Raw genomic sequence first — 19,229 nt, 5'->3', positions numbered from 1 at the left:
CACACACACACACACACACACACACACACACACACACACACACACACACACACCTGCCGTGCATCAACTCTCGCACAGTCCAGCCCTAACACATGCTACACTGAACGGGAGCCATCCATCATGGCTGTAACTAGACAGAGACGCAAAAGCAGAATTTGGAGCCAAGATTTAAACCAATCAGGTGCCAATATACATGCCATCGATCTGATCCACCGAAAGCCAATCTTAGTAATTTTAGTGGTTTTTATATTGTCCTCAACCTTTAAACAGATGTTCTGCACTAACACAAACAAGTGACTTACAAATATAAAAATACTTTCTATCTTATTAAATCGTTGTTTAGACATAAGCTGTCAGATTGGAACATATTTTAAATTTAAAGAAATTTAAATGTGAGACATAACAATATAAGGCAGTAAACTTTTCATATAATAAAGGTGTTCTTGGTTTTGATACTTCCAATTCAGTTATATTTCTGTAGCTCTGGTTAACAGCTCATCTCAACATGCTTCTTATTTTAAAGACTTTACAGTATTATTTTCTATCAACTTTTCAGCTGATGAAAATAGCATTCATACTGAAATCTCAGCCATACCCAAGTATATTATTAACGGATGTAAATGTTCTTGATATCAGTTAATAGATCTGTGTGTTTACCTTGTCTCAGCAGCAGTAGTAGCTTTCCTCTCTCTAACTCCAGACTGAGGCTGAGTCCTTCCTGTCCCTCTGCCTGCAGCAGTGTCCCAGAATTCCTCAGGGCTTTAAACTTCAGAGTGACAACATCTCTGGATGTCCGCTTAAGCCCAGAAGTCAACCAGTACAACAGACCGCTGCTGCCACCATCAAAGCTAACCACATCAGAGGCTGAAAATGAAAGAAAACATTAGTAGAGAACTCAGGACTTTATGTTCAGAAGTCTGTGCTGTAAAGGAAGGGAGCAATCAGATCGAGACATAAGCTCAACTATAATCATGCACCTGACTTGACCAGCTCAAACTGTGATTGTTCTTTCACTGTTAAGGAATATAGCCCTCACATTTTACTAGCCAATAAGAAATGATGTGTTTTAAATGTATGCATTACACACAATCTTGCGAGGGTAACACAAAAATGCAAGTGTATCACTGCTTGCTGACATGTAAAAAAGGCTGAATGCAACTACTTTGTAACAAGATAACTTGCAAGAAAATTCACCACCTTGTATTTTTTTTAAAAGCAGATGTATAAAACAGCCTTTTCCCCAAAAGGTTTGTATACTCTACACATTTAACTGTCAGCATGACTAAAGTAGTTAAGCTGTGAAAGCAGAAGTGACATGTGGTAATTTTTGTTTTCAATGCAAACAGCGGATATATCCACTAAAGAAACTGTGAGATACTTGACGTTTATTCAGAGAAAAAATCTGTGTTTTGAAATGTGAAGCTGCAAAAGTTACACGCATGGCTGAAAACTAAGTTTTGTGATGTGGGCTTGCTATCACTTTAATTCATTCAGTTAATCTGTGAAATCTGCAAAACGAAAAGTAGAGCCAACTAAATTGTTATCACAGTATGTTTTCTGGCTTGAGGAACGCGTGAAATGGATGGTTGTCGAGGTTGATTACAGAGGTGAAAATTAAAAACGTGAGCGAGGGAAACAATAGCTGGCAGGCTTTAGGCGCCATGGTGTATTTAAAAAACACACACACACAACAAAATGTTACAACATCGAGAAGGGTGATAATTGATGTGCTAACATCTTGGTTGTAAAAATAATAAAAACCAAGAACACGACGCGACATAATGAAGCGTGAAACTTAGAAAACAAGAAAAGTTGAAGTATTCAGAGGATACAGAACAACACATACTTAGAGTAATGGTGAAAAAACTTTTTGAAGCCAAATATAATTTTTTTTCTGTAAACACAGAATTTTTTTTATTCAAGATACATTATTAAAAATGCCACAATATTTCTTGTTAATTAGAGGCTAGAAAAAACTTTGCATTTCATTTCTTTTGAAAACCTTCTTTTCAGCCATTCCACTAATTTATCTTTGTTACTTTTACTTAAGTTTCTTTTAATAACTGTGATAAATTTATAGCCCTTGGATATGATTAAACATAGCTTTAACACACAGTGAATAAATAACTTAGAATATATCAATAATCTAATAATGCTAAGTGGCTCTGCTAGTGTTTTATAAATGATCCCTATTTTTACAATTCTAATTACATTAGTTTTATATTTCTGCTTTGTACACTTACTCATTTCACTTACTTGGTTATTTGAGTTAAAAACTTTGGACCTGTGTAGTTTTGTTATGTCGTCTTAGAAAGCTTCAATTCTTTAATACAATTAAGAGAGAAAGTATTAAAATGAATGAATAAAGTTATTTGATCTGAATCTGATTTGATCTCCTTACAAATCTGTAAAGATTTTCATTTGTCTAATAAAGAATATACGACTTACTGTAAGGACATCCGTAGGTCTCCAGCCGGAGTCCAATCCGACCGTTTGGATTCCAGTCCAGAGGAATGAGACGGATAAAGCGGGCGATCGCCGGCTGCTGCAGCTTGTAGTGGACCACACTGTCTGCGTTACTGTTACCTGGAAAAGACTAAAATCACAGACAAAAGATCATGTGCTGCACTATCCTTACACGAAAAAGCTGTAATTTACTTTTCAGCATATAGATTGATTGGTCTCTGTGGTTTCTGTTTACATCCCCTTCAGTTTGGCTTATCCTTTTTGTTCATTTTCACGGCAGATTTTTGTAGCATTAACTATTAACTTTCTGCACATATATATATACATATATAAAAATTATACATATACATATTACTCAACTCCTAAATCTGAGTTACGTCTTTTATTGCATAGTTTTGGCTTTTGCTTTTCCATGCTTTAATGAAAGTTTCTTTTTGGAATTCTAGACTGCATCTTTGCTGCTTGGTTCGCCACAGGGACTCTCTTCTCTCTTCCTGTGTATCAGTCTGCTGTGTAAACACTCTTACAATGGTTTGGATTTTGAATTGCTTTGTGCGATTGGGAGTCAGCTCCCACTTTTACTTTGTTATACAGACCAGCGGTCCCCAACCTTTTTTGCGCCACGGACCGGTTTATGCCCGACATTATTTTCACGGACCGGCCTTTAAGGTGTCGCGGATAAATACAACAAAATAAAACTAGTACCGGTACCGAAAAAAAGAAGATTTATTCATAACACACGTGAAAAGACCCAGGAAAACCGAGTTGACGATAAAAACGATAACAAAATAACACTGAAAACCGATAAAAACCCTGAAAACCATACATTTCACACCTGAGCCTCAACTCTCGCGGCCCGGTACCAAACGACTCACGGACCGGTACCGGTCCGAGGCCCGGGGGTTGGGGACCGCTGATATAGACCACTAGGTGACTACTTTTACTGTTTTAAATCTGGTATGCAACATTTGCAGTGCATCTCTGGGTATATCTGCATCCATCATCACCAAAGAGCATTAGCATATAATAATACAGGTGTGCAAATACAGTGAATATCAATCATTTTAACAAGACTAAGTCAACAGCCTCCTCTGCTGACACAATTGTGACCATGAACAAAAGGCTAACATCAGCATGCTAACATGCTTACAGTGACAAATGACATAATATCTATCATAATGACAAAACTTCTAGGTGCAACAGATGCATTGAACAAAGTAAGATTCAAACGAAGTATTTCTTTAAGATATGTTTTTGGCCTGAAGTTTTAATAGGTATAGTTAGAAATCAAGACACAAATCACCCACACAGTATGAATCCTAACCTCCAGTCCACCTGACAGCTCAGGCAGTACCATCACATTTGGTGGAATTTAGGGGGAATTTAAATCTAGGGTCTCTTCCCTGTACCCTGTCTCCCAATGACTTCAGAGCATTTCACCGAGTATAAAGGTTATAAAGGTGGGCTGTATGTAACTAAAAGACACACCGCATTAAGCATCAGGTATCTGATTTAAGTACAAAAATGCATAGTGTTGAAGAGATCCTTAGAACTGCAGTGAAAATATAAACTGCAAAAACTGTAGCCTGGTGCCAAGACCCAATAAATGTTTCTGGAACATCTGAGTCTGAGAACTTGCACCGTCTTTGTGCATTGATGACACTTGTCTCATCAAAATTTCCATAATAGTTCATCACTTCCATAACCACAACTGTCTGTATAAAATTTCATTTCAATCACTCAAATGATGATTGGATTTTTCACACAAAACTGAGGAAATGAACAAATAAAAAAAAGTTAATGGTATTTTGCTCTGATGTTGCTTTGGATTAACAATAAACAGCCTGCCTTTAAAAATGTGAACAGAAAATTGTTTCCTTCTTACTCCGGGCTGGGTGACAAATGGCTTAATTTGGTTTATTTTATTTATTTATTTTTTTACAGCCATTCCATCTGGCAATCTATCATAATTACATGCATCCTGTGAAGTTGACACGCAGGTTAACTGGCTCCCGCACTACTGAAAAAAAAAGCTTATACACCTAATTAACTCATTAACTTAGGAGAGTTGGATCTGCTTACATGGTGAAAAGAAGAATGATGTGTAACTTTAGTAGTGTATATATCTGTATGTTTGTGCCTGGATACTGCTCATGTTTTTAAAATAAAAGCTTCCTCTGTTGTTTCCGCTAAAAGGAACAAATTGGCTGCAGTGCTACACACACACACATACACACACACACAGTGATACATGATTCCAGCAAGCACACCAACATATTATAGTATATAAAATTAGCAGCATATGCGAACTGACAGTACTGTACCGTGGACCCTAGGAGCTGTGCATGCTTGGGTTATGCGGAGGCCTTATTTTTATACCAAGCAGCTGAACACAGTTTTTCACCTCAGCTGATGAACCAGAAGAGCATTCAGCCCAGCAAAGCCCAGACTTCGTGGATTGAGCAGCATCTCATTTACTTTAACAGTCAGAGAAGAGAAAGCCCTGGAAGAGTCCTTGAACACAAACACTCAGTTTTCTGTCTTGCATTGTTCATTCACTTGACATGGACAGGTGCACTAAGACTGCCCCTATGTTAGGCAACTGTAAATATCTGTTAGGTGTACAATTATATATTATTATCATTATTAATTATTATTATTATTATTAACTTATATGAATGGGCATTCTATCATTTACTCAAGACAGCTTAAAACTCTTGATTCATATAATTTTATTTATACAAAAGAGCCAAGACAAGAGAGAAAGCTGCCAAAGGAAGGTGACTGTCATTGTCTCTCGAGTATCTAACACGTTCTCATCCCAACAGGTAAAATACAGAGGACTTGCCACAGTCGTCTGTATTTTACCTGTTGGGAATGAGAGCGAGTTGGAATGAATCTATAAATGTGTTTTACTTGTGAAATGAAAATAATAAACCTAACAAAGCATTATGTACGTTAAATCTGTTCACTTTCAGATCCTGAATCCGTTTGGAAAACACTACGTGATGGCCCCAAAACGAAACTATTTTATTGTTGAATTATCAGAAATACTTTGATGCGTTTGTGTTGGAATGGACAGCTGGATCCTGTGCTCTAAGCATCTCTTACCGCCACGAGCGGGTTTATATTGGAGTCAATTGAGAACCCAGAATGTTTCAAACAGACGAGGAAGGGTACCTTTTGCATCACTATGAGATGCCTAGAGGTGTGACAATGATACGCGTTGGGAATGATAATGGGCTGTTTAGTTCTCATTTGGGTCCAAGTCTAATTTCTTCTCTTTGTCTTCTGGGTTTTTTCTGCTTTTCTCCTTGTCTCTCTTTTTGAGTACCCACTGTCTTACTTTGTAGAGTTACTTGCCGTGCTTACCCTATGTGCCTCCGGGAACAATGATACAATTTTAATATCTTCCCCTTAGTTTCCCTTTCTCATGGAAAGAAAGATACAACCCTGCCAGAAAAAGCAGCACCAAAAAGTGGTGTGGTTGATCCGGCTGCTTTGTCCTCAACTTTTTCTCTGACAAGCTCTCTAAGCCCGGCTGACTAACTCACAAAAGTTCAGAAACACTTTGAAATGTGACTGGGATTGTGCAGAGTTTATGTAGAGCATCAGATCAACATGTTTTTAAGCTGTGAAGAGCTGTCCTCTGCTCTCTCTCACAGAAGATCCTCAGCACCGAGATTAACTCAATTCTTTTCACAGGAGGAAATTGCCACGGCTCGACTCCTAATCGAAAGCTTCTCTCTGCAGCACTGTAACAAATGCGGCTTCACCCCGGATAAATGGTCATGCTCACAGTGGAGCAGTATACCATATTTTGCATGTGTACTAGACTACTGGATTTGACATTAAAGCCACTGGAGACATATTTACAATGGGCTCACTGTTCTTACAGGATTTTTTCCTGTGTTTTTACAGATCACAAAAACTGAAAACTACTGAGTATCCCTCTGATACTGACCCATATTTTCAAGTGCAACTGCAAGTCTGACAAGACACTTGCAAAGGGAAAACATCGAAGCAATGTGCTATGAATGCCTCACTGCTTCTTCAGTCCTAAAGAAGCAACTGACTCGTTGACAGTCAAGATTTAAACTAACATAAAATGTGTGATTTATGTAACATTACCATTCCTATAGCTGGGATTTATTTATCCCAAAGACTGCAGTATTTTATTTAATGTTCAAAGCAGTCAGACAAGAGACGCAGCTTCTGAACCTTGCAGAAAGAAGTTAAAAAGTAAAGTATAAAACTATAGCCAGTAGCTGTGTTACTTAGCTTATAATGGAGACTGAAGGAAGCTAAAAACTGTGTGATGTTTGTAGTGTGCAAGTATCACAAACATGTAATTTCTATTCAAAAATCGAATACAGAAAACAATCCAACTATTATAACATCCTTTGAAGTTTTTAAAGTCACCCTCATGTCCATACCGTACATCAAGTGAAAGGACAGGTGAGACTGAATATGTGCATATGTAAAGATGTCCTTGAATTGAATTTAAAACAAAGTTGTAGTTTTCTTCAGTTTAGCATTCAGAAAGCCTTTAGATTAAATTGCACAGCCTCGGTCTCCTTGTCTCACTTGTGTCCGTCAACAGCAGCTTAAGTGTTTTGGCAACAGGTCAGCATAGTCAGCAGAGTCCTTTCATTGGTTCATCCATTATTAATGAAGAGTCAAAGGGCTTCTGATGACTGTGATTATCTCTGCAGGACTGACTGATTCGTGCAAATCAGCTCTACGAAACACCAAATCGTCTCTAAGTATGACTGTAGTGGTCCAGGAAAATTAGCTGCAATCAATATGATTATTTTTTCAGTGTAATGACGCTTGTACATTTCTACTTGTGTAGTTTTAAAGGTATTTTTGCCATATAAGCTTTTGTTATACCTGTTTAAATTATTAAAATCATTAAAACACTTTTATAGTCTTCAGTTTGTTGTTTTGGGACTACTATTGCTCTGTAGACTCACCCCAATACTGTCCTCCTGTCTGTACTGCCTCCAGTTGTGCCCCGTGTCACTGAACATCAGCAGGTAAGACGTTAGCCAATCAGAGCTGCCATACCGGCCCTGTGTGGCGACAGCTGTGATCTTGGTCCGCTCACCCAAGTCAACCTCGAGCCACTGATATGGGTCTGAAATAATAGGTGACCAACCTCCAGCTCCTGCAGAGACACAAAAATGATAAAAACAAAAGACTGAAAGAACTTTATTACATTTCAACCTTTGAGGTGTAGAAAGTAATAAACTTTCTTGTGTGTGTGTGTGTGTGTGTGTGTGTGTGTGTGTGTGTGTGTGTGTGTGTGTGTGTGTGTGTGTGTGTGTGTGTGTGTGTGTGTATACATCTGTGTCTGTGTGTATACATCTGTGTTTGTGTGTCAGTGTGTGAGAACATGACAGATTAAAGAATAGCTTGACCTTTAAGTCATGTTTAGTTGTTCCAGACGCACAAATGCATTGTAAAAAATACTGTCAGCAGTTTAAAACTAATTTCTGTGCAGTGGCTGAACACACTGTTTCTAGGTTGTTCTTAACTTATTTTACTCAAACAGATAACTTGTTATTTTCAGTGCAGAAAATGTCATTTAAATGGGTCAAGGACCTCAGACTGCTGCTCCTTTATTACAGAGAATGTTTCTTAATAGCCATTTAAACTCAATACATGTTGGAATTTCATCACAAGTCTCCTTGGTCTTTATAAATCAAAAGAAGAGTAAAAACAAAGCCTAAACAATTTTAGTTACAAACTTTCACTTTCAGACTTTAAAGTTTTTCATTTGTGTCTCTCGTTTGTCCTTGGTTGAGTTGTTTTGCAGATATCCTTACCTTCACACTTACTTTCTAACCGTACACTCACACACACATGCAAATGAACCATAAATCACGACTCCCCATTTCTAATATTGTACGATAACAGATGGAGTCCAATGTGGTACTTTATTGTCATACACACAGTATAACTGTACCGGATATTAAATCTGAATAGATATAGAATGTTATGTTATAAAAAACCCATTAAATGTAATTACAATTAGGTTACTTTATTGTCTCCCGTAGGAGGAAATTGTGATTGTGTCGTCTTGAACTGAAAAACTTGCTGCTTCAAACTAAACCAAAAATTAAAAAACAAACAAACAAAGAAACACTTTAATGAACGCAAACCTGCAGGAGCTATGTTAGAAGCTTATATTAACCTTTGCAAATGTGAATGTAACACTAATTGTTACTTCTCATACCTTTACACATAGAAAATGACAACTAATGCAGCTGTTGTCATTGCTCCACCCTGACTTAATAAGAAAGGCATTAAGATTTGGGCAATAAACAATTCACAAAAAGCATTATGCAAATAACATAGTTTCAAATAATACTTGCAATTTAGTGCACCAGCTAAAAGGCCAGCATCCAAATCTACTTAAATAATTTAAGCTGATTACCTAATAATAACATTAGCAGGCTACTCAACAACCACCCTTAAATTTATATAAGTCATTATGCATGTAAACAAAATATAATGATAACATTTTTTTTAAACTATGCCACGATTTCCAAATGAAGGTGTTTATCTTTAAATATTGTGATATTTATTTTGCTTGTTTAAATTGTCTGTCTAATCTGTCTAATGATGCTACTATTACCGTAGTTATTATCATTATTATTACAAAATTTTGTGACTGTGACGTCCCCACGAAGGAGGTCTAGGGGTGTGAGTGTGGGGACCGGTAACAAATGGGAACGGAATGAAAAGGAAACCAGACAGAGGTGTTCAGCACATAATATGGCTTTATTACAAATAATCTTAACCTAAAGAGCTGGCAAAGCCGTTTTACCAATAATGCCAAAGAAGCAAAGGAAGCAGTCGCAGCAACGAAGGAAAAAAAACTACCAAACAAATAAAGGAGGCACTTCCCACTTAACTCCTCACCACGGGGAGACACTTCCGGGGCCCACAGGCCCGTCTACTCACTCAACATAAAACCACGGGCAGGACAAATATGCAGTGGGACCTTTCCAACACCTAGAAAGACAGTGTAGAGCCACAAGGGAAAACCACCCCACACACAGTTCATCCCCAGCCCATATTATCTCCGAGAGGTGATTGCTGGCTGGGTCCAGGTGCCAAACGAGGGTAATGAACAGCAGGTGTGTCGTGGAGAGAGGGCAGAGTGAAAGAGGGACAGAGGGGTGGGAGGAGCAAGAGAGGCGGAGACGGAGAGAGAACACCACACCCACACAAAGCCAATATCAAGAGGAGGCCCTGCTAGGGCTGTAACAGTGACGTTATCACTAAAGTTAATGCAGTTCATCTTGAGAGGCATGTGCATGTCTTAACAAAATCCAGCGGTAATCCATGCAGAGGTTGAGATATTTTGTCTGAATCAAATCAATCAAATCCAACAGGCTTATCATCCATTGCACTACTCTTTGTGTAGCACTGTCTTTAAATGCCTTCTCGGCAGCTGCACACGCAATGGGGGGTACAATCCAAGCTTGAAAATGTCTTGCGTCTTTTTTAACCTCACTGCTACGATATTTTGCCCTTTACAAACAACCGCACATTGCTGTGAAGTCTCTATTATCATTTCTCAGAAAAAGCATCGCCAATAAGAGGATGCAGTTCTATACACTGAAGAGTTGCCAGACCATTTGTATCCTGTCCCCAAATATTGCAGTGCTAAGAAGCTGTGGTGTGAGCTATTGATTAGTTTTTAAGTTTGCCTGCAAGACTGCATCCGTTGCTATATACAATATCATCAATAAAGGGTTGTGGTGCCAAGCATTGATTAGTTTTACAGCAGCTGTGCAGGTTCCTTTTCCGTATTACACATCACCAATAAAGAGCGGTGTGGTAGCATATTGATTAGATGTTTTCTAGATCAATAGGTTGAAAAAGGAAAAGCAAACCAAACAAAAGGCAGAGCTTTGAAAAAGTTATTTTATTCAAACATTATATACATTTAGTTTTGTTCTTCATTTGGCTAGCAGCACTGTGTCTCACTCCAAAACACTGTCACTATAAGTGGTGGTGGTGTAAGCTATTGATTGGAAATACACCAGCTTATTGTAATTAAATGTATCTGTGTTTTCTGATGCAGTGACAACAGTTAGGAGAGAAAGAAGAAGCCAGAATCTGTGTTTGTGTGCGAGTGTGCAAAAGTGCTGTGTCAGGCCAAAGAGATGCCTCAGAGCTCAAACACCAGATGGTCAATTCTGAAAGTGGAGAGTGCTGACCCGAGCCCCACTGAGCACACACGCGCACGCACTTTTCATCACTTCAGAGGTCTTTGTCATGATGCACATTTATTTCCTATGGAATTATTGTAACACTAATCACAGTTACCATAAACAGTATCTCACTTTAAATCTAATTGTTTCATTATTTATTTTTTTGATTGTGTGGACCAAATTTCTGCAGCCAAGCAGAAAAGATCCGCACAATGTGAGCAGGTAAACAGGTGTCCCACATGATGAGACGCTTTAAATGTACACAACTACTAATACTATAAAGAAAATCGAGGAGGAAATTCTGCACATTTGATGGTGTAGAGGTAGTAATCACAGTTGGATGCCGTGTGTAACTCGAAACACCAGAAAGCTTTTCTCTGTCATGGACCCTGAGTTATTTTGCCCGAGTTTTGAGTTCTTATATTAATACTTGGACATTATTTTGGGTTTTTTTTGCTGTTTTGACTTCTTTTTGAGTTTTGTTTTCTTTTTATGTAGCTGGTATTCCCTGGCTAGTTTCCTCATGATTACATTCTCTGTTTAGTCTTTAAATTGTAGTTTTTGTCATTAAATTTCTGTTTATGGTCAGATTTATAGTTTATATTTAATTCCTTGAGTTTCCCTGTTTCTTGTTAAATTTGCATCTCTGTGTCAGATGTTGTCCTGTTAAGTTACTTCCTGTTTTAGTGGTACACAGTAGCTGTTATTTTCTCTGTCTTTTTCCTGGGGTTTTTTTTGTCATCCTTGATTAGTTTCAGTGGAGTCTAATTATCCTTCTGCGTCCCATCTTCCTGATTACCTATTTTGTAATTAAGCCCTCAGTTTGCATCTATTCTTTGCTGTGTTGCATTGTGTAATCTGCGCATTTGTTTCTCGTTTGTTCCTGTAGTGCATTCCTTGGACTCCTCTGGCTTCTAGTGACCCTTGTAATCTTTGTGTACTTTTTTTTGTTTCCCTTAGAATTTAATCATCCTTGATAAATGTCTTTATTTGTATTCTGAACTCTGACCTTCTGCATTTGGGTGCACATTTACACCCACTTACACTTGCGTACAAAGGCAGCTGGCAGAAATCAATTAGAGAAACTGTCTTGTCCAAATAACATAAAGACCTGGATGAACTCCTTCTAAAATCAGACAAAACAGAGATTATTGTAATTGACCCTAAACATTTTTGGAAACATGTTTAACCATAGTTACTCATTACTTTGCATTACTTGAGCTCAAGAGACAGACAACTTCTTTATTTTGAAGATGATTGTGCGATTAAAAAGTTTGATTCTATTGACTGATGATAATTATGTGTAATTATGCATTTGGTACTCCAAATTGTCACGTTACTGTACTGAGCTAAACTGTTCCGTGTACAAGCTGTTTCCATCGAACTGCTAGGCAGAGTCAGTGAGTTGGGATTTACAGTCTGGGCTGCCCAAATTCCCATAGTACCAGCAACAAGATGGTCATAAGCCATCTTGACAGTCTACAAAGGATAGTTAGCTTGGGTGTGCAGACTTTCATGGCCCAACAGTTTGACTGAATTGTCAAGAATTTTCCCAGAACTGAGACAGAATTTGCATTCATCAGTCAACTGAAGCCTTTCTTCCAGCATGCAGGCATTGCTAAGCTTTTCCAGGACACTGAGCAGTGTCATTTCTAAATAAATGTGCTTTATAGACTCACCATACTTCCAGATCTCCACAAGACATGTCACATGTGATTCAAGCCCATGCCATTTTCAAAAGTAAATTAAAAATATACTAAATGTAAGAAAATAAATGAATACATGATAAATGAATAGTCAAGGGGGGAAACCTACAAGTGTACAACTGTAGACATGTGGCAGTTGTAAACATTAGTACCACCATTCATCATTTTGGTTTTAATATGTTCAAAAAAGAACCAAATGTGTGTGGCACCAGGCCCAGCAGAAATCTAAAAGAACTAGTATTGTGGCTGCTGGAAGCTGATCTTAAAAGAGCTAAAGGCCAAAGCTAATAAGCACTTGACTCAGACATGTCCAGTGACAGCAGAACTGTGAGGGGCAGACACTCCTGACCTTTACTCGTGTTGATAATGCTGTGGAGGCAAAGAGAAAGAGATCAGAGACAAAACTGAGACAAAGAGACGCTGCAAAGATTTACTATGTCCTGTCAGATAAAACAACCCTGTCTCCATAAAAGATGGAGCACTGTAAACTGTACAAACAGAATACAAACCATTGGTAAAACTAGCATAACAACACCAGGATATGTTTTTTAAATATGTACTTATTTTCAACTTGATTCAAACCAACAGAGATTCAAAGCACTGAAATGTTCTTCACTTCTATGTATTCATGTAGTCATGAATTATAAATCAGTTCAAACACCTAAAGAAACAACGATACAAAGATACAGTTTGACATAAAGTGTAAAACCAGCTGTAGCACAACAGTTGCTGTCCTAGAAAATCAACACATTGAATTGAATTTTACATTTTTCCGTTTTGCACATTTATACACTTCACAAGTACTTGTTAGGAATACTCATTTAATCAAATGGATACCAGAGAACTTGCACTTTGCACTTCCCCACAAAACAACCGCTCTGCCACAAGTTGATGGTCAGAAGATGCTATAATTGTAGACCTAAATCAGAAGACAAGAGTCTCAGTCATATGGGATTTTTATTTTTTGCTTACATTGTTCTTTTCTAACTTTTTGGTTAAGTTTAGGTGAAAAAAAAAATCACAGTTTACTACCCATTCAAACTGAAAAATCTTACTTTTTATTATTATTTTATTATGTTTTAATAGACAAAAGGTACAGCTATTGAGTGATGTGTCTGTGGCTGTCCTGCTTAATTGCCACATGCTTTGGTCTTCAAGGTGTACACTGAGGTGTTTCCAGGCTGTCCTGGGTGCATATAGAGATTGAAAATGTGATGTCATTCAGGGGTAAAACCGCAAAGGATTCTGGGAACTCGTGGCAAGCGGTACTAGCGCACGCAGGCTTTCAATTGAAATCAGTTACACAGCGATAAAAAGAAACACAAAAAAATGGCAAGAAGCTGTTGTATTATTAACTGCAATAGCCGGTCGCATGACAGCCACGGGAAGCCGACGGGTGAAGAGATCGGTTGTTATCGGATTACGTCATTGAAGAGAAATTGTTCGAGCCATCTTTCCGAAGTAACAAACAGGCGACGGATGGCCTGGATTGCAGCCATTCAAAGACCAAATATAACGTCCCAGAACCCTCCAGCTCACAGGTTAGTCTGCTCCAAAGCATTTCCACAAAGGTCAGTCTGCTGTAGTAGTTAATACGTCATTTTTCATAACATAATTGGTGATATAGGTTACAAGCAAGTCTGGCGCTGAACAGAAATTGTCGCGCTATGCTCCTTTGTTTATTGTGCAGACACAATATTGTGTTTCGCTTCTGTTATTACCATGGTACAATGACAAAAACATATACTTTTATTCACAGGGTAAAACAGGTTTTTTTTGTATCACTAATTGCCCAGTACGATTACAGCATACAGTATTATTGTCACTGCTACATTTCTGTGATGCTACCAGAAATTATTTCCACTGCTAATTAATTACCGTTGAGCTTAAAGGTCCTATTAATAAACTGTTAACGAATGTGTATTTATGAAGACGATTTGTGAGACTGGTAAACTTATGATAGGTACGATGGTCTTTCGTTCTACATGGTGCATTTCAAGGTCCTGTACCCATCCGTCGGTATACTGTACCTGGGCTTGTTGCAGTGACCGGAAGTTACTAAACTTCATGAGTGTATGCACTCACTCCAAGAACCGTATAATTATAAATATGAGCGTGGTGAAAGTTGGGCAGCACGCTAACGTATTTTGTCCACTCTGTGTGCTCGTACGGGTCTAACCCTTTCACTCCTTTGATTTTTTTTCCTCGTATCCTTTTCTTTGACTTTTCATCATGTCTGTCTTTGTACGGACCGGCATTGTTCTCCTTCATAACTTTTTTGGGGGACAAAGAACAAGCAAGAAGGTATTGGAACCGGAGAATGAACGTTTTGCGGTGCTGCAAATGCTTGCATTTGATGCGGCACTTGGATTGTTTTGCCACGAGTTCCCGGCATGCAATGCACGAAAGTCACGTGGTCTGTCAATCTCTATACTCAAAACTCCTCACCTAGATGATGTCCAAACCGAAACCGCTCCTTTTGACATGGAAGAGTAGCCACTCTATTTTGACCTCTTCTTAAATGACTAAACTCTCCTAATAAATCCCACCACAAGCGTCTGGCACAGTCTTCCACAAGCATCCTTTAGTCACTACCCACAGGTTGTCACCATAAGTTGGGATAGGAACGCAGATCAACTGGTAAATCAACAGCTACAGCTCACCAACATTAGTGCAGGTGCTACACTAGTCCATTTATTAATAACCCTCTCCTAGCTTCACACCTCATAAACAATACGCCTAGACATGTAAAATTCTCCACATGGGGCTGTAACTCATTCCCAATGGGCACTCCAGCCTTTCCCTATCTGAGGCCTCAGAGGCTGAGGCTTCACTCTTCTGGACAGAGATTTCTGATGCTGTGCCAAAAATGCCAATTACAGCTGGATAGTGTTGTGACAACAACACTGCCTTAGGAAGAAGACAATGAATGTTACCCAAGCCTACATTGGAACCTAAGCGAGAGATATATTGTCATCCATCGCCAGTTTCCGCTCATCCACAGGATGAAAGACTTGCATGAAAGGCAGATGATTAAATTGTGCAGCTGTCAAAAGTCATTTACATGTTACGAACAACACCAGCTGAATATTTTTGCCCCCATTTCAGACGGTGAGAGACTCCTATTGAATAGAGTGCATTATAGCAGTGAAAAGAAATACAAACCACCACCCACTGCAAACTCGATTATAGAATTATCAGCTTTTGGACAATGTCAAAAAAGCCAAATATACAGACTCCATTTATAGGTAGAATTCATGGCACTGTTGTAAGGGATTGTATTATAGTGCACAGGCAATCCCAATTAAATGCTTGGTGAATTAACTCATCTTTTGTGCTTTCTGTTAGCGTAATGTATACGGACTAAAAACTTTCTGGGTTATGCTACCAGTTAATTGGGGTTCATTAAAAGCAGCTGAACTAACTGACCATTATCTTTATTCTCCCTAATTGGCTGCAAATTAAATTGAAAATTGGTTTCCAGAAAACTTTATCCTAATTTTCCCCAGAAAGTTCCGGAATAATCATACATAATATAAGTCGTACTTTGTTTGTTTTTTTTTGGAAAATTCTTCTCCACAAAGACTTAATACAACTAATGTGAGACAGGTTTGTCCCTGATACCAACTGAATCCAGTTAACCTGTAAGGACTGACACCTGAAACCAACTCAATTTGTCCCGTTACTAGAGCATTAAGGAGTGTATGTAATAGGTGAAGAGAAAAGCTGCTCAGGCTGCACAGTTGCCCTTCTGCTTTACTGCTGAAGGGAGACCAAGCTTGACATGAAGCCACTGCGGACAGAAGCACAGCTATAAGAAGCAGATAGATGGATAAGCAAAGAAAGGACCACTGAATCATTAATAATGCACCGAAATTCCACCTGACAGGTACAGAAGACAGACAGGAACATACAGAGATAGACATGAGCAAAATGAAAAGTCAAAAGTTGAAAGGAGAGACAGGCAGAGGAAGAGGCAAGCTGTTACCTTAAGAGACAGGCAGCACAGTGAACAGACAACACTACAGACAGACAGGGAGCTGAATGGGAAAGACAGGCCTGGAATGAAGGTTAATCATTTACATGAGAATAGCAAGCCTGGATGGTAATTTCAGCAGCCTGATGACATGTCAGACGAACAGAAGGGCTAATGGGCTCGATGTAGCAGCAGCAGGCTGGGAAACGTTGGATATCTCCTGCAGGGAAACTCCAGCCTATTTCCCCTCAAGCTTCAAGTGTAATACTGGAACTTTGAACAATGAACACACACACACTCACACACAGAGACAGGCGTAAATCAGTACTTGATTAGTTGGCAATTCGTAAACACAACAGGTTTCCAATTAAAGTTAAATTCGCATTTTAAATCAAATTCACTGAGAAAGTGATTACAGTGGCACAATAAGTCTTAACGTCTATTCCAGCATAATTGCAGCAGCTTTACTGATAATTGTCAGCGCTGCCCGAGAAAAGAACACGAACACTGCTATTAACATTTGGCAAGAAGATGTGGCTGACGAAATTAGTTTTTACTGATGAAAATGTGGCTGCAGACGGAGTGAAACTAATGACTACACCAGAAAACAGACTGCAAAGAAAAGGAGACAACTTCTAAGAAGCTCATTTAAAACACGGAAAGCAGATGGATGGGAAAGGGGGGTAAAAATTCTACAAGGATAAAAAAAGAGGCTTATGTGAGAAATGAGCGATAAACTGTAAGAACGGGAAATCAAAATGAAGGAAGATCTAAACAGAGAGGTGGGGAGCCCAGAATAGTGAGTGATTCATCCCACAGGTTTTGGTAAGACAGACATTTATCTTCAACGAGCCTCTTGCCAGAGCTTTTCAGGCTTTTCTGCACCCAGATGTAAAAATACAGTGACTGCAAAAAATATTGAGTGTGCCACCTTTCAAAAGAATCTGCCATCTATATAAAAACAAGAATGTGTATATCGCTCTGAAGCGATACACAACATATAAACACATTTATCACTGCTTAGCTGAGCTTTTTGTGTGATAAAACTATGTGGCAAACAATAACATCGTCATTTCAGACGTGGTTTTTATTTGTTCAGCAAGTCTGCCAAGCACACTTCACGTCTCAACCGAGTCCCACAAAGTGGCAAAAAATGGCTGGCTGAATCCAGTAACGCATATGCTCGTCCTGCATTTGCACATTGATTTCATCACGAACTCAAACCTGCGCAGAGAGCGAGCATGTGTTCAATAAAAAGACCTTGATCAAAAAAAAAAAAAAAGAGAGCGAGCATGTGCAAGAAGCCAAGAGTGCTTGAACACTACGTGTTTCACAAAGAGACAAAGGGGACATCATTTAAATTTATATCAGCTATTTTTTCAGTTGTTTTTTTTTAACGAGCAGAGACAGAAATTTTAAATGTACCTATGTGTTCCCGTGTATTTCATATATCATATATTTCTGCCCGTTTGAACACAAAGGCCTGACATTGTTTGAAAATGGAAAGTTCGTGTAATAAGTTATACATTAGATCTTTATTCTCTGAAGAAACAGAAAAATGTAACAGTGCACTGAAATAGTTTCATAAACCACTGGCCACAAATAACTCTACACTATCACCACCAGCAACAATGTCTCCAAGCTGTTTTACAATTTATGGCTAGGTTTTAAAGTTAAGCATTAGCAACCACTGTTGTCATTGCTGGAGTCAAGCAAGCCAAGCAAATCAATGATGTAGTCAAGCAGTAGAGCACCTGCTCTATACCTGCTGAGCTACAGCCATCTCTAATAACAAAAAGTCTTTGAAGTTAAAGCCCAAATTTAATAATACATGCATTTATATGTAAAAGGTATTTCAGGGCTTTGATAATCTCTGTTCATTTAGTGAGTAAATGAACTGAAAGGGAAGCTGCTCCTCTGAGAACAGCTACAGCAGCCAGAGTTTTTGCAGCATCAGCAGCCGCAGAAGCAGCAGTAGGAGTTGAAAATGAGACGGAGGCGTTCATTAATTCATCGATTTCCTCAGCAAACAGCCGGGATCGTGTGGGCTTTGCACCGTTAATACAGCTGGGAAGGAAATGTGACACACACGGCTCTTCTGATCTGCCACTACAACTCGATTTGAAAAATGCAGTAGTAGAATGACAGCTGAACCTGATTTATGATGCCATCAGCAGCACAGTGGCCATTCATTACCCTCCTACTCCTAATGTCTGCGTTTTTGCAGCTTGACGTGATTTTTACTGATTATTTTTTACAGTTATGATCCACGAGTATCGTGTATGACCTGACGTTCATGGCACTGAATTTGTCATTAATTATCATTTTTAATTAATCAAGAATCTGGCCGCTTGAGGGAGCAATACTGATAAATTATTAGCATGTAGAGTGGCTTTTCCTTGGCTAAATTCTAAGCCGTGCTCAAAACAAATTGTTAAGTTAGTCTGTCTGCATTTTGGCACTGAACGAGTAGCACACACTCATGTCCTGAAAGTACTTTAGCTTTGAATTCAAAAGTGAAGTTTTAAACATTAAAGAGTTAGTGTAAATATTAAATATATGTCTATTATAGATTAAAATTGATGACGTGGAGTTATTGGCATAATTACCAAGGCTGTGACCCTGGAGAAGGCGCCACATTGAATGAAAAAGGACAAATATGTAGAGTTCTTATTTGGTTAGGTTTGTGCAAAAAAAACTACTTGGTTACATTAAGGCACAGATCATATCAACTCTGTGTTTTACAGCACCATGGGCCACAGGTTCTAACTATGAATGATGCAGTGAATGACAGTGGGATTATGGTGGATTTTTCCCCCACACAGAAATGTGGGTGCTTCTCTCTATTGG

At 38.6% G+C, this 19,229-nt stretch overlaps 1 protein-coding gene across 1 annotated transcript in view; it reads right to left on the bottom strand.

Moving 5' to 3' along the window:
- Nucleotides 1–19,229, bottom strand: part of LOC120737670 (contactin-associated protein-like 4) — a 115,038-nt gene that overhangs the window by 58,061 nt on the left and 37,748 nt on the right. The window contains 3 exon segments of the mRNA XM_040038503.1: nt 658–864; nt 2,449–2,596; nt 7,443–7,636. Of these exon segments, the coding sequence (XP_039894437.1) occupies nt 658–864; nt 2,449–2,596; nt 7,443–7,636 (549 nt within the window).

This window comes from Simochromis diagramma, unplaced genomic scaffold (genome assembly GCF_900408965.1).
Source record: "Simochromis diagramma unplaced genomic scaffold, fSimDia1.1 OVJJ01000247.1, whole genome shotgun sequence".
Classification (NCBI taxonomy): Eukaryota; Metazoa; Chordata; class Actinopteri; order Cichliformes; family Cichlidae; genus Simochromis; species Simochromis diagramma.
This window is presented reverse-complemented; position numbering and strand designations above follow the sequence as displayed.